The sequence below is a fragment of the Juglans microcarpa x Juglans regia genome, chromosome 2D (assembly GCF_004785595.1).
Source record: "Juglans microcarpa x Juglans regia isolate MS1-56 chromosome 2D, Jm3101_v1.0, whole genome shotgun sequence".
NCBI classification, from domain to species: domain Eukaryota; kingdom Viridiplantae; phylum Streptophyta; class Magnoliopsida; order Fagales; family Juglandaceae; genus Juglans; species Juglans microcarpa x Juglans regia.
In genome coordinates, this window is record NC_054596.1 from 2,477,857 (window position 1) to 2,491,480 (window position 13,624).

General features: G+C 38.4%; 3 protein-coding genes across 3 annotated transcripts; 2 read left to right on the top strand and 1 right to left on the bottom strand.

Moving 5' to 3' along the window:
• Positions 1-1,932: 1,932 nt before the first annotated feature.
• Positions 1,933-6,021, top strand: LOC121249806 (V-type proton ATPase subunit d2-like). The gene is made up of 11 exons (XM_041148609.1): positions 1,933-2,093; positions 2,196-2,390; positions 2,975-3,095; positions 3,402-3,509; positions 3,593-3,695; positions 4,173-4,253; positions 4,365-4,450; positions 4,619-4,678; positions 4,804-4,852; positions 5,354-5,488; positions 5,698-6,021. Exons 2-11 carry the CDS (start codon positions 2,210-2,212, stop codon positions 5,827-5,829), a joined length of 1,056 nt encoding a protein of 351 aa, XP_041004543.1. The 5' UTR covers positions 1,933-2,093; positions 2,196-2,209; the 3' UTR covers positions 5,830-6,021.
• Positions 6,022-7,455: 1,434 nt separating this feature from the next.
• Positions 7,456-9,936, top strand: LOC121249804. The gene has a single exon (XM_041148607.1). The coding sequence runs from the start codon at positions 7,686-7,688 to the stop codon at positions 9,708-9,710; it is 2,025 nt and encodes a 674-aa protein (XP_041004541.1). The 5' UTR covers positions 7,456-7,685; the 3' UTR covers positions 9,711-9,936.
• A 1,161-nt stretch (positions 9,937-11,097) lies between these two features.
• LOC121249805 (AP2-like ethylene-responsive transcription factor At1g16060) lies at positions 11,098-13,554 on the bottom strand. The gene is made up of 8 exons (XM_041148608.1): positions 13,221-13,554; positions 13,041-13,123; positions 12,885-12,893; positions 12,674-12,762; positions 12,497-12,570; positions 12,341-12,391; positions 12,163-12,239; positions 11,098-12,037 (listed from the first exon to the last, which is right to left on the bottom strand). The coding sequence occupies exons 1-8, from the start codon at positions 13,469-13,471 to the stop codon at positions 11,484-11,486; spliced, it is 1,188 nt and encodes a 395-aa protein (XP_041004542.1). The 5' UTR covers positions 13,472-13,554; the 3' UTR covers positions 11,098-11,483.
• Positions 13,555-13,624: the final 70 nt, after the last annotated feature.

Here is a 13,624-nt window from a genome sequence, read left to right on the forward strand (position 1 = left end):
ATAATTAAATACAAAATTTTATTATTTTTTAAAATAATTACGTGACGCTTGCACGTTGTATTACTCAACATAGAAATGTAAATCTTGCTATTATACTTTTATACTGAAATCCAATTTTTTACAAATAAACTGTACATTATTTATTTAAATCATTACTTTCCTATAATATTCTAACACCTCCTCACGCTGACGACCCTCGTCATTGCCACCATTAATATCATAATGCCCAATTCATGAGACGGTTGTTGGTGAATGGAAACTGGAAAGTTGTGTTCTGTTGGGAACGCGGTTGACTAGGTCAGTTTGTATATCAAAATCATCTATCTCTCTCTATTTCCGGCACGTTCACGATATTTTAACCTATCTCATCTTATTATTATAATTTTTATAAATTTTTATATAAAATATAATAAATAATTCAATTTTTTTAAATTTTAAAATAATAATAATATTTAAAAAAAAATTTCTAAAAATATTTTATTTAACTTTTAATTTTTATCTAAAAAATAATAATATCTACACAATACATTTCATAATATATATTTTAAAATAAAGATATTTTTATAAAGTGATATTATTTTTATAAAATATTTATCTAAATTATTTAATTATTTTAAAATATAATTATGTAATATATTATAAAAATTTAAAAATGAGATGCGGTTATTATTTTTATTATAAGAAAGGGAATTTCTTGGGTAATGTGAAGAGGCCCAATAATAAATAATATGCAAATATGCATAAATTCTTTTGCTTTGCTGTTGGTGTGTCGTGCATATATAAACTGGGTGGGCACTTGGGGCTCGTGTTCTCGTGCAGTGTGCGCGTGGGTTCGTGTGGCTGCTCTGGGGCGCGAGTGAGCAATTCAGTTCAGCCTTCCAGTGTGTCATGATGTCATCCCAAGGTCTGCTAACTACTGCAACGTGGCAGTCCCTGCTGACGTTCATCGCCGTTTGTGAATGGAATGAGGCATTGTTTTCGTACACGGATCATAAAAGTTGGAAAACTTTACAGTTTAAATATAAATATTTCAAAACATATGAAAATGGGTAATAAATATTATTGGGTATACCCTATATATATACATATTTATTTATTTGAGACACATAAATTTGAATAAGAATTTAAAAAACTTCAATCTCATATTCTTAAGTTTTTTTTTTTTTTTTTACATAAATCTTGATACACATCGATTATCAAATTCCAATACAAAATTACAAAATAGAAGGAAATACCTGAGATTTTATGGAATCATATATAATGTGAGAATACAAATTCTCACCTCCAATTGTTAAGCATCTTTTTATAGTTTTGTTTATGTAACTTACGTTTTTGTGCTTTAAATAATTGAAATTTATAAGAAATATAGAAGATCGTGTCATTTATTTTATTTGATATGTATTTTCATTCATCATAATAATTAAAATTAAACACGGTATCCTTTTTTACTTTGAAAAATAATATTTACATTTTTTGAATGTGTAAATTCTACGTATTCTTTTTAAAAAAATAGATAAAGTTGGAACTCGTATGAAAAATTATTATTTTAATAGTGAATCTTACTTTTTTACACACTTACATAACTTAAAACTGTATTTATCACTCTTGGATCACATACTGTTATTTAAAAAAAATTAAAAGTTGATGTGTAATATCACTTCATTAGTGTGCTTTTCACTAGTTTATAAATTTTTTTATTTTTATTTTTTTAAAAATGGATCAAGCATTTTTCATTGATGAAGTGGGCTGAGTTTATTGGTACACATAAAACCTCTTTCTTATTAAAAACACAGGCATATTCTTTAGGGCCTTAAATTACAAAGAGCGTATGCTTTTCTAAGTAGATTGTGGATTAGCTTCGTTTGCTTGATTGAACAATGAAGACGGAGTACAAATTTAAACCCTAGCCCAACGTCCAGCCCATCAATTGCTCTGGTTCAGGTTAAGCTCGCCTCGGGTTCGGGTCTAGCTCAGCCCCATTCCGGTGGGATCATACAGCCCGCGTGCGAATGCCAAAGGGTAGTTTGGAGATTCTACTGTGGCCTAGCTTCGAACCAGATCGACCCCTCCTCCTCTTTGGCTCTTCCTGAATTGTACGTTATTCTCTTCTCCTCCGCTCAGAAATTTTGCATTTCCGTTCAGATCCATCTCTCGTACTTCGCTGCAATTCCCTCCTTCTTTGCTTGAATTCTTAGGTTTTCTGGAAGAAATGTACGGCTTTGAAGCGCTAACCTTCAACGTTCATGCTGGGTACTTGGAGGCCATCGTGAGGGGGCACCGGGCTGGGCTGCTTACTGCCGCTGATTACAACAATTTGTGCCAGTGTGAAACCCTTGATGACATTAAGATGCACCTTTCCGCTACCGAATACGGTCCTTACCTCCAGAACGGTGCGTTTTGTCCTGTCCTCCAGAAACCCTCCCCCATTTAGTTTAATTTAATCAAGTGGTGTGGGATCAAAAGCTCTGTTTGGTTACTGAGAACATTGATTTATAGTTGCATTAACTGGATCTTTTTTTTAGGACCACACTTTTGTAGCTCATACTTACTTTGATTAGAGCAATGCTATTGATTTATGGAGGGTGGCAGGAGCGTGGATAACAATCTCTTAGGGTCTCACAAATAGTTAATGTTACAGAAAAATTGAGTTTTACATTGAATAGTTAAAGAACATATATAATGAAATGTCAAACGAGAAGAATTGTTAACTGTTCACAGTTTGTGTTTTAAAATGAACGAGGAGATAATTTGGTGAATTCCTTAAATAATGCGGCTGCCACATCTGGTAGTTCCGTTTTCCACTAAAATCTGGGAACTTTTTGCTGCCTCGCACATGCTGCTAGATTGATCTGCTTTCAGTTTGAATGGATGACATCGATTTTTATTTTTTTTTCAAGCAAATATTTAAGTTATAATTTTATTTTTATTTTGGGTTTAAGTTCCCTAATTGCTAAATTTCATATCTTGCTTGCAGAACCTTCCCCGCTGCATACCACAACTATTGTAGAGAAATGCACTCTTAAACTGGTTGAGGATTATAAGCACATGTTATGCCAAGCAACAGAGCCCTTGTCAACCTTTCTAGAGTATATAACGTACGTGGACTTTTGTTTTATTGATAACATTAAGTTCGTGTATTCTTACATATTTGACAAATCAACTACTAGTTGTGGATTTATTTAGAGGAATATGGAAATATATGTATGTAGCATTACTTATAAAAATATATATATATGTATCACTATAATCAAAATACTTGTTTTGGGTTACCTAAATGGAATTTCAAACTTATGTGTATTTGAACCACTTACAAGAAAAGAGAAATTGAGCTTATTATGATTACAACAGAAGAAAACATATTGAACTTATGTTAGCCCATGTATTTCTGCTGCTTCATTCAGATATGGTCACATGATTGACAATGTTGTCCTGATTGTCACTGGAACCTTGCATGAGAGAGATGTTCACGAGCTCTTGGAAAAATGCCATCCATTGGGCATGTTTGACAGGTAATTTTACCCTGAAATACTGCTTTCCCTATGTTTTTGACTGTTCATGTAAGTATTTTCTTATTTCTCTCTGTTCTCCTCAGCATTGCTACCCTGGCAGTTGCTCAGAATATGCGAGAGCTTTATAGGCTGGTTCTTGTTGACACACCCTTGGCCCCATACTTCTCTGAGTGTATCACATCAGAGGTGCAACCTCATAACCTTGATTGAGTCACCTATTATATTCAGTTTCCTTTTATAGACATCCTCCGGTCTTTCTTCTATATTGTGTCTCTACATTATTGTGGTGCTTCATTGAATGACCAAATACTTACTCCTCTTTTCTTCAAATAGTCCTGTTTTCTTCAAACAGATAATTTTGGTATTCTAGTTGTTAAATAAAGGTGTAATAATATTAGGGCACTGAGCTGGAGATTATTTACAATCAGCAACTGTAATGTGGACAAGAAGGTCACGTCTTCTTAATATCTCATAGTAATTGCTACTTAAAAAAATCTCATAGTAATTGTCAAAACCCTTGTAATGTCTTTTTTTCATATTAATATTACTGAATAATTTAGTTCTAATAGACAAGAGCAGTAGCATCAGTATTACATAGTAATCAATTTGTCTGATACTTGAAGGCAAACGTTAATTTCAAATTGTGTGGCTCTCTTTTTGTAGGACTTGGATGACATGAACATTGAAATAATGAGGAACACTCTTTACAAGGCATACCTAGAGGATTTTTACAGGTTTTGTCGGGTGAGTGTTGATTGCTAACTAAGATGTCCCTTCTTTTTTCCATAGACGTTTTTAAAAATGATTTCAGCATGTCCTATGTCTTTTTAATTTGAAAGTGATATTCTGGTATAGAAACTTGGGGGTGCCACAGCAGAGATTATGTCTGACCTCCTCTCCTTTGAGGCTGACAGAAGGGCTGTCAATATCACCATAAATAGGTAATTGTCTATGAACAAACATTTTTGCAGGTCTTGTGGTGAATCCTTTATTGTTGACGAACTTGTTTAAACTTCTTTTGGGTTTTTATGGTTTCTCATGGTTGATCATTCCAATCTTAAAATTACGTGTATAATTCTTTTGTCCTTGACCTGGTTATCTTTTTGCAGTATTGGAACTGAGCTCACCCGAGATGATCGCAAAAAATTGTACTCTAACTTTGGTTTACTGTAAGTTTTTTGCTCAAACTTGATGGGAATTTAACGTTGAATATGTTGTGTAGCTTTAGAATATAATCCTTGACAATGATTATCTTCTTCGGCTTGATCTGACATTGTTTGCTAATGTTGAATAGTTACCCCTATGGCCATGAGGAACTTGCCATCTGCGAGGATATTGACCAGGTATCTATTTTTATTTTTTACAATCCTTGATTTCTTTAATTCTGGGGACTGGATAAGTAATTTTTGTAAGAAGTGGCAAAGTATTTTTGAGTTTATAAAATAGTTTGGCCATTTTGTATTCAAAATGATTATTTCAATCCACTAACATATAGATGCTTATTTCTGGTCTTCTAGTTTCTTGAGCTTTGGCAGTTTCCAAGTTGCTACCTATTTGTGTCTTTGTCATTTTTCTTGGATTTAGACCTCCTCCATGCTCAATAGGAAAATAATTACTAGCTTAGGACTTTCACTTTCACTAACTTGTTCTAATCTCTGTATAATGTAGAAATGGGTGAATGTAATTGCATTAGTACTTGATTTTCCTTTTTATGTGTTGGGAAAGAATTCTTCTTTAATTCTTATTACCTTACTGTCATTTGTTGTGGCTTTTTCTTGTTTCGGCTCAATGAGTTCAATTATCAGTTGTTGTGACCCAATTCCTTTGCTTGGTTGCCATTTCAGGTCCGTGGCGTTATGGAAAAATATCCTCCTTATCAGTCTATTTTCTCTAAATTATCTTATGGAGAGAGCCAGATGCTAGACAAGGCATTCTATGAAGAGGAGGTGAAAAGGCTTTGCTTAGCATTTGAGCAGCAGGTTAGTATACTTGCAATTGGGCGGCCATATCCCGATTATTTGTTCCACTAGAAGTAGCTATTTATGGCAGTGAGCAGAATGCCATGGCTAAATTACATCTGACTTTCTCTAGTTATTTCCAGACATTGCTGTCTTCTAATTCTTGTTAGATATTCATCTCCTATGCTTGTCTGCTCACACCGTAATATCTTCTCCCCTCTTTTACACAGTTCCATTATGGTGTTTTCTTTGCGTACATGAGATTGAGGGAGCAGGAGATAAGGAACCTGATGTGGATTTCAGAATGCGTGGCTCAGAACCAGAAGTCCAGGGTTCATGACAGTGTTGTCTTCATATTTTAGTCAATTTTTCACCGTTAAATAAGATAATAAGTTGTTCTTTTGCATAACTTCTGTAAGTCTCCTTCCTGTTTCATCGTCCAATGCTTAGCAGAGATGAGCTTACCTATATCAGTTGTGAGATTATGTAAAAAGTTTACGAGATATTGCTTTTTAGAGGGGAACTTATTGTATGGTATTGGTTGCGAGGAGAAATTGGATTTTATTTATTTTTTTCTGTGTATGCTTGTAATAAAAACAATTATTTGGTGGTTACATGAAATGATGGATTTTCCTTCATTGTAGAAGATAAATTTAAAACAGTACCTAATTATACAGAGGGCATTTTTGGTGGTGAGAATAATCTTTTAATTCAATGGGATGGATGGATAATTAGAATTAAAAAATATATATAACAATTCCTTTTCAACAAGAAACACTTCTCATATGACAAAATATTTTTGGGTTGTTCACTTCTCTTCTTATATTCTTTATGAGAAAGCTCCTAACCTGATGGGTTTGAAACCCATTTTCATACCAGTCAATAACAAAATGCCATGTAGGCATTCCAAGATGAGGAACTCTGCACTTGCACGCACTTCTCCTTCTTTCTCTCTCTCTTCCTCCCCCATCTGCATTTGTCATTTCGAAGCCAACCCTCTCTTTTCTCTCCCTCTAAACCTACATCTGAAGTCTGCATTTGACTATTTAACTTAATCCAGAGATTTTCTAATGTTCTCTGTCTGATACGGACAAAAAAAGTTCACTTTCATGAAAGAACAAGACTGAGATTAAATGACAAAAAAGTAGAAATTTTGACAATTTCCTTAAGAATGATTTGCTTGTACAACACTTCAAAATTTGATTGAGAATTCTGCAAGGGGGAAACGCTTATAGTCTGGAGATTTTTGTTTTTATGAGCATTATATTCTGGAGGGAGAATTACCAAAGCAACCCATTCAAGCCAACAATCTTTTTCGGAGAAGAAGAAAAACTATAGCCATGCATGGTAGCATTCAGTCAAAATGAAGATAAGTGCAGGCTTGGTGTTGTCGGGTGCAGGTTTGGTGTTGTCGGTGTCGCATCGAGTGGGGCTTCGTTGGGGAGAGGGAGAGAGCGGAGAGCAAAGAGAGGGCTGGCTTCAAAATGGAGGAGAGGGAGAGGAAGAAGAAGAGGACGTTGAGTGCATGCAGGTGCAGAGTTCCTCGTCTTGGAATGCCTATGTGGTATTTTGTTATTGGCTGGCGCGAAAATAGGTTTCAAACCCATCCGGTTAGAAGCTTTTCTCATTCTTTATTGAGAAGTATTACAACTATAACAAGATTACATAAAAGTAAATCTACTACAAATTGACATAATTTATATGACATGTTAGATTTACTTTACAATAAAAATAGTTTTGTAATTTAATATACAGTATTAAGTCACATAAATTTGTAAATTTATTTTTATAAAATTTGTACCTGATTTAAAGCATTTCTCTTCTTTCATTTTATACCGTTGCAACTTGCAAGCACGACTAAAAAATAAAAAGGGAAATACAAGAATGAAACGAGTCCCATTTGAACCTTAGTTGTCAGTTGATGCCAATCAAAGCCCAACAAACTGGTGTCTCATTGCTCTAGCTAAGCTTCAAAGTTCATATGGGCCGGAACCCCGGACTTATAACAGTTTCTGTAGCCACTGGAGGAGTGGAAATAGCTGATGACTAGATGACTATTAGGATTCGGGGCGTCGGGACTAGAGAGCAGAGACTGCTCCTTCGAGTCAGCCACCCATCGATTCAAAACGCCCACCCCCCCGTTGGTTTCTCCGATCCAAACTAAGCTCCATTTCCTTTGTGCTGAGGACACCAAAATCCACCATCTCAACCATCCGAGATGACCACCGCCGCCATCACCACCTCAGTCTTCGTTTTCCTCCTCCTCTTGACCACCACCTCCGCGGCCCCAATCCTAGGCCTAGACTCCTTCCTAACCCAGCAATCCCGCCTCGACCCTCAAGCCATCAACGACTCCTTCCTCTCCCTCCCTTCCTCCCTCAAAAAATCCTTCTCCTCCCACTTCCCACAACCCCATATCCCTTCTCTCATCTCCTCCCTCCTCTCCCTTTCCCTCCCTCTCTCCATCCACCTCCGCCTTATAGGCCCCTTCCCCCCTGACGCCCCTTCCGTCCTCTCCTCATTCCTCTCCTCCGCCTCCCAGCCCCTTCACCACTATCACGTCATCTCCCCTTTCGAGTATCAATCTCATTCCCTCTCCATCCAACACTCCCTCCACCTCGACGTCTCCTTCTCCCCTCCTTCTCTTGCTTCCCAACTCTCCCAATCCCTAACTTCCCAAATCTCGGCTACCCCTTCCTCCCTCCGTTCCTCTCTCCTCTCCATCCCCTTCTCCTCCGTCGACTCCATCATCAAGCAAGACTTCGAGAAAGAAAAACCCGTCAACGGAATCTACCTCTACTTGCTCAATCTGGGCCCCCAATCCAAACCCTACGCTTACACCTACTCCCACGGTGATTCCTCCCCTGCCTTTCCCAAATGCTTGGGCACCATCTGGACCGGCAAGGACCGCTACCTTTGGATCGATCTGGCCGCCGGCCCTGTCGACTATGGGCCGGCATTATCTGGGGAAGGCCTTCTCCCCCGCGGCGAGTTTCACCCACTCGCCGCCCTCCACGGCCGCCCCAAATCGCAGAAGGCTCTGTATGCTGATCTGGCGTCTCTGGTTTGGAGCGCCTACCAGGTACTTCTTGTGCCCTCTTTGAGAATTCCTGTTCCTTTCGAGGCTTCCTTGGTAGTTCAGTTCATACATGTCTATGGGTCCGAGAGCAATAGGGATTCCAGTGGTTTGGACTGGAAAGCGATCGAAAGGACATTTATGGATGAAGTTACTGATGGGGGTTTGTTGTTGGGTGATCAGTCGTTGAGTTTCAAGACTTATGGGGTGAGTCTTGCAGGGTGTCCCATTTGTTCCTTTGCCGTTTCGAGGTCGATTAATTCGTACACAGCGAGGTTTTTGTTTGATAATTATACTTTGATTGTGAGCGAGTATTTGGACTCCAAGCGTTTGCATCAGATATTGACGGATTCGGCAGAGGAGTTTAGGAGGGTGGCTAGTATTCCGGAGGAATTAGGTCGGGTTCTTCCCGTTTACGTGTTTGATTTGGACTATAATACTCACTTATTGCTTGACCGATATCACCAGTCTGTTGCCTTCAAAGATATGGTTATTGCAGTAAGGACGAGGAACACACAGACCGTGAGTGATTATAGTTGTAATGGTCATCACGTGTTTACTCATACAAGGGAGCTTGAGCGGCCGCTTGTTGGTTCGATTCTGCAGAGCATGTGGGGAGTGTCCCCTACCCATTTGCTGTGGAGTCCGAGGCATAATAGTACCTTGGTGGATTACACATGGAGTGTAGGGCATACTCCGTTTGGGCCGTTCTCAGAGGTTTCATCATTGTCATTTGTGCAGAAGGATGCAGCTAGGAGAAATGTTCTTTTGACATCGTTGAACCAGAGCATAACGAGTGCTGTTGACGTTCTTGAATCCATTGCTGCCCATGGGGGAGATAGAAAGCTACTTAAACGGAATCAACATGTTGAGTTCATACAGAGGTGGAACTTGTTCAAGTACAAGCTGGACAAAGCAGTTTCTGCATTGTCACATTTGGATTTTGAGATGGCCTTATACTACTTGAGATCATCAGATCATGATATGTATGCCATCCACTATCTTGTCTATCATGCTTCTAAGGAACTGGAGGCATCGCTCGTATGCTTTAAGGACCCACCTTTTCCGTGGAAGTCAGTTTCTTTATCTGCTATAGGTTTCCTAGCTTTCTTTTACGTTTATGCGAAAAGAGACAAACTGTTCAGAAATAAGAGAAAGCAATTTTGAAGCTTTTCACAGGAACTGAAGTTTGTATTTTGAATGCAATACAAAACATGTATTTTGAAAGAGAGGTAAGCCGGTAGCCAGAAACTTCTATTTATCTGACTCAAAACATTTGCTGCAGTTTGGCCCTGTTGCTAAACTATTGTCCTGGTTCTTAATATTTATCGGTTGCAGCATGTAATTTCATGACTTGTCGGATGAATGCTAGCAGCATGCACTCTTTTGGAAATTCTGCTGTGCTTGTTATGCATTTATGCTTAAACCTGTTTTTCTAGGTGACTACCATAAGAACCGATAAGGTTCCCTTGATGAATGTTTACATTTCTTCTTTTGCAATGTAAAAGTTTGCCTTGTTCTGTCTTCACTGGAACTAGTAAGTCCGAATGTTATTGTCTACCACGCGCATATGATGATTCATGTCATAACTGCTCATAAGTCATAATGCCATTGTGCAGCCTAGTGCTCAATCGAGCTACAGAGCTGTCACCACTGGTATGGAGGAATTGCCATGATGCTTTTGTGGATGTTTCTTGGGATGAGTCGTGGTTGTAGACATCTTGGATTCAAATCCATACTTGAGTTTTCCTGGGTGATCTAATACATAGTTAGGTGGATGTGATAATGTATTTGGGGTTTATTCCCCAAGGAGAAGGGCTCTGCCTTCTGTATTTTCCATGTCATAAAAAAATATCATCCCTACTCGCTAGTCATTTCCATGGAGTTTCAATGGTGTTTGTAATGCATTTCGCTTTGGGCTGTCTACCTTAGGAGACACTAGGTGAATGCTTGTATTGTTTCATTTAAAGTGGAAATGCTTGCTTTAAATGCACTAATAATTCGAAGAGATGGAAATGATTGCTTTATAAAATGTGGGTTTAAAAAGAATGGGTTGACCGAGAACGGATATATAAGTTGCTTTTTATTAAACACTACCGCCTTTAGCTTCATGATATATTTTCTTCGGCTGTTCCTTGTCATTTTAGTCAAATGCTATTGCGGGAGAATTGGTATCTTTACAAAGGGTTTATACTTTGTAGGGACCTGGCCCGGTGACTATGTACAGAAAATAAAGGTCCCTACATCGTAAGGGCATGGATTGATACCTTCCTAGGGCTTTGTTCAAGGGAGTTGGCGACTTGGTGATCTGGGTGACCCAAGCCCAGCAAATGACGGTTCTTACTATAATGATGATCCATTCCTAAGGTAGCGAATTCGTGCATAAATTGTGCGATTTTGGACACTGGTTTGAAGAGACTTGTCGGATGAGATGGTAGCCAACTTGAGAGTGAGTTTGCTCTGCCAAAGTAGATGAATAGATTAAACAGCTAATTTGCATGTGAGTATTGAGTAATTCTTGCTCTATAGGTTAGAGTGATGAAATCATGCGATATGCATTTGTGTTTCTTCGGTTTTATTGATTTATATTGGTGACCAACTAGTGAAATGTACAAACAATAATTCTATTCAACATGAGCCGGTTGCTACTCATTCCCACAACAGCTCCTTGCTTGGAACACCTTGAATAGTCAACAACTTATTTTAAACTTGTAAAGAACGAGACCTGTCATGTGACTTGAGTGATCGGAAGATGTTATGGGGATGGTGAGCAACCGGCTGTGGTATAGAAGAACTCATTTACAAGTAATAGAAACACACGCAGACACCGCATCAACAAGCTCTGCTCCTGAAATCTCAGACCAAAAAAGCGTTGTACAGCACTCCCTGGTTAAATAATCAAACTCTTCGTCATGCTCATGCTCTTCCATAGAGACCCGTTTAGAAAAGGAAGTGGAGTTCTCTTTCTTGCAACTCTATGCTGTCTGATCTATTGGAAGTATAAACAAATGGGACGTCGCCAATTCCATCATAAAAGATCCCTGCATAGTCATCGTCGCTACCTATCTGTGCTTGGTTCTTTGGCTCGTCCCCATCAGTGTCATCTTCAGAGATATTTGAATTCTTCTCAACCAATTCCTTGAATACTGAAGACCGAAGGAGGATGCCTAGTGCAGTGGGAGAGGATGATGACTTATTGCATGCGTTAAAAGGATTTTTGCTTTGAAAGACTTCTTGCTTTTGGGGGGAGTTGATGTAGTCGGTAACCAAAGGATTACTGTGAAGGAAGGGGGATTTCGATTCCTCTTTTGGATTGAAATTAGTTGGGGACGCCAAAGTCTGCAGGTCTGTAATGGTCTGTGTCTCATGAGCGGCGTTTGCTCCTGGCTTTAACCATCTTATATATGTACTCAAGTCAAAGTTGGTCACGGCATTGACCCCCCTATACTCGATTGCTGCAATGTCATAAGCACGAGCAGCTTCCTCTTGGGTACCTGTATTGAGAAAAGGAACGTCTTTGGTAAGAGGAAATTCTAAGTTGTCAGTTTTATGACCATATTCTTATTTCAGAAATCAGCTAGTTTTTGCATCGTATTCGAAATACAGATATACAACTTACTGTAAGTGCCAAGGTAAAGGTATTTGTTTCCAAAAACTCTCCCTATTCTTGCTTCCCATCTGCCATTATGATGGTGCCTGCATCATATAATATCATTCACCAAAACCATTTTAACGTCTGTTTCTCGAAAACTATTGTAAAGAAGTTGGTTTCATCAAATTATCACGAAGAGCATCACCTCGCAACTCCCCTATACTTTGACACACCTCTCGAGAAGCCACTGCTCTTTCTGAGAGAGACAAAATTTATGATATTATAAATAGAGAAAGTGGCCATCGCCCATGGTAGTGAATTAAGGTCTATTATTCTTAATAATATCGACGAGTCTTTTTACCTTCTTAAAGAGGCCAAATACTCCTCTTTAGTCACAGTTTGCATTATTTCAATCTCTTTATCATAATCTGATATCTGTAATGAGTATCAAGAGTATTAAATATTGAATTTTCTTATGCTAGCTAACCTTCAAAACATTTCAGTGAAGTTGAATGCTATGAATAGTACTCATTCTTACCGGGAAATTGGTGAAGGTTGATGTCCCCCAATACTTCAATGCAGCTAAATCATAAGCTCTTGCGGCAGATTCTTCTTCGTCGTAAGCTCCTGAAAAGTTCAGGAAAAAAAATATTTCAGTTTCTTTATGATCCATTGCACGGTGAGAAGTACAATAAAACAAAGAAGAATTCGGAAAACCTTAAGTACTTGACGGGAAAAAGAGTACTCACCAAGGTAAACTGTTCAGCGCCGATGATAAATTTCAGATCAGAACGTTCCCAACAGGGGAGCAAAGAATTTATATAAAGTGGCCATCAGTATCTTGGAAAGAAGAAATAAATGAAGCAAAGAAGAAAAAAAACAAGAGTGAACATTTTTCTACGTACCTTGTTTGCCTTTCTTCTTCTGGGTTACATTCCAAGAGAGCTTATCCCACAAGTGGGCTTCAAATCGACCCGTCCATCGATGTCTGTTCAGTTACGGTTTGATTCGAATTAAAAACTAAAGGAAGAGGGAGGAAAACTATCCAATATCAACCATTTAAGTCCTCCTAGCTATATTTTTACCTGCTGACTCCACGAAATTTCGAACTTCTCTTGACAGTAGTGGCAGTAGAAGTCTGATCCGTTTGTTGCTGTGGAAACTGCTGCTGGTGCTGACTTTGGTTGTTATCATCACTACCAGGTGCAACTGCAGTTGGATCTCTTCGCCTTCTCTTGACACACCTTGCTGCCTGAGCCTGATCAACATCTGCCGCGCATGACATGCTGCGCCTTCGTCCGTTCTCTTCGTTCTTCACCTTCAATATTGTTTCCATCTTCTCTTGTATCCTCCTCCTTTTGATTCTTTCTTTCTTCGTTTCTTCCTCCTGCAGTGGCTTGACTTAATTAGGCCATGAGTAGTTATGCATATATAGTTGGCGTGCTTCCTTTGGCTTTATTATGTTTTTGTTTTTTGTAGGTACAACTGT

Excerpts from the sequence above, each read along its gene's own strand:
- LOC121249805 (XM_041148608.1), bottom strand. The coding sequence starts at position 13,471 with ATGGAAACAATATTGAAGGTGAAGAACGAAGAGAACGGACGAAGGCGC. Across the intron at positions 13,124-13,220 it reads AAATTTCGTGGAGTCAGCAG|ACATCGATGGACGGGTCGAT; the intron begins GTAAAAATATAG and ends GTAACTGAACAG. Across the intron at positions 12,038-12,162 it reads CCTTTACCTTGGCACTTACA|GTACCCAAGAGGAAGCTGCT; the intron begins GTAAGTTGTATA and ends TTCTCAATACAG.
- LOC121249806 (XM_041148609.1), top strand. The coding sequence starts at position 2,210 with ATGTACGGCTTTGAAGCGCTAACCTTCAACGTTCATGCTGGGTACTTG. Across the intron at positions 3,096-3,401 it reads ACCTTTCTAGAGTATATAAC|ATATGGTCACATGATTGACA; the intron begins GTACGTGGACTT and ends TGCTTCATTCAG. Across the intron at positions 3,696-4,172 it reads CTGAGTGTATCACATCAGAG|GACTTGGATGACATGAACAT; the intron begins GTGCAACCTCAT and ends CTCTTTTTGTAG.
- LOC121249804 (XM_041148607.1), top strand. The coding sequence starts at position 7,686 with ATGACCACCGCCGCCATCACCACCTCAGTCTTCGTTTTCCTCCTCCTC.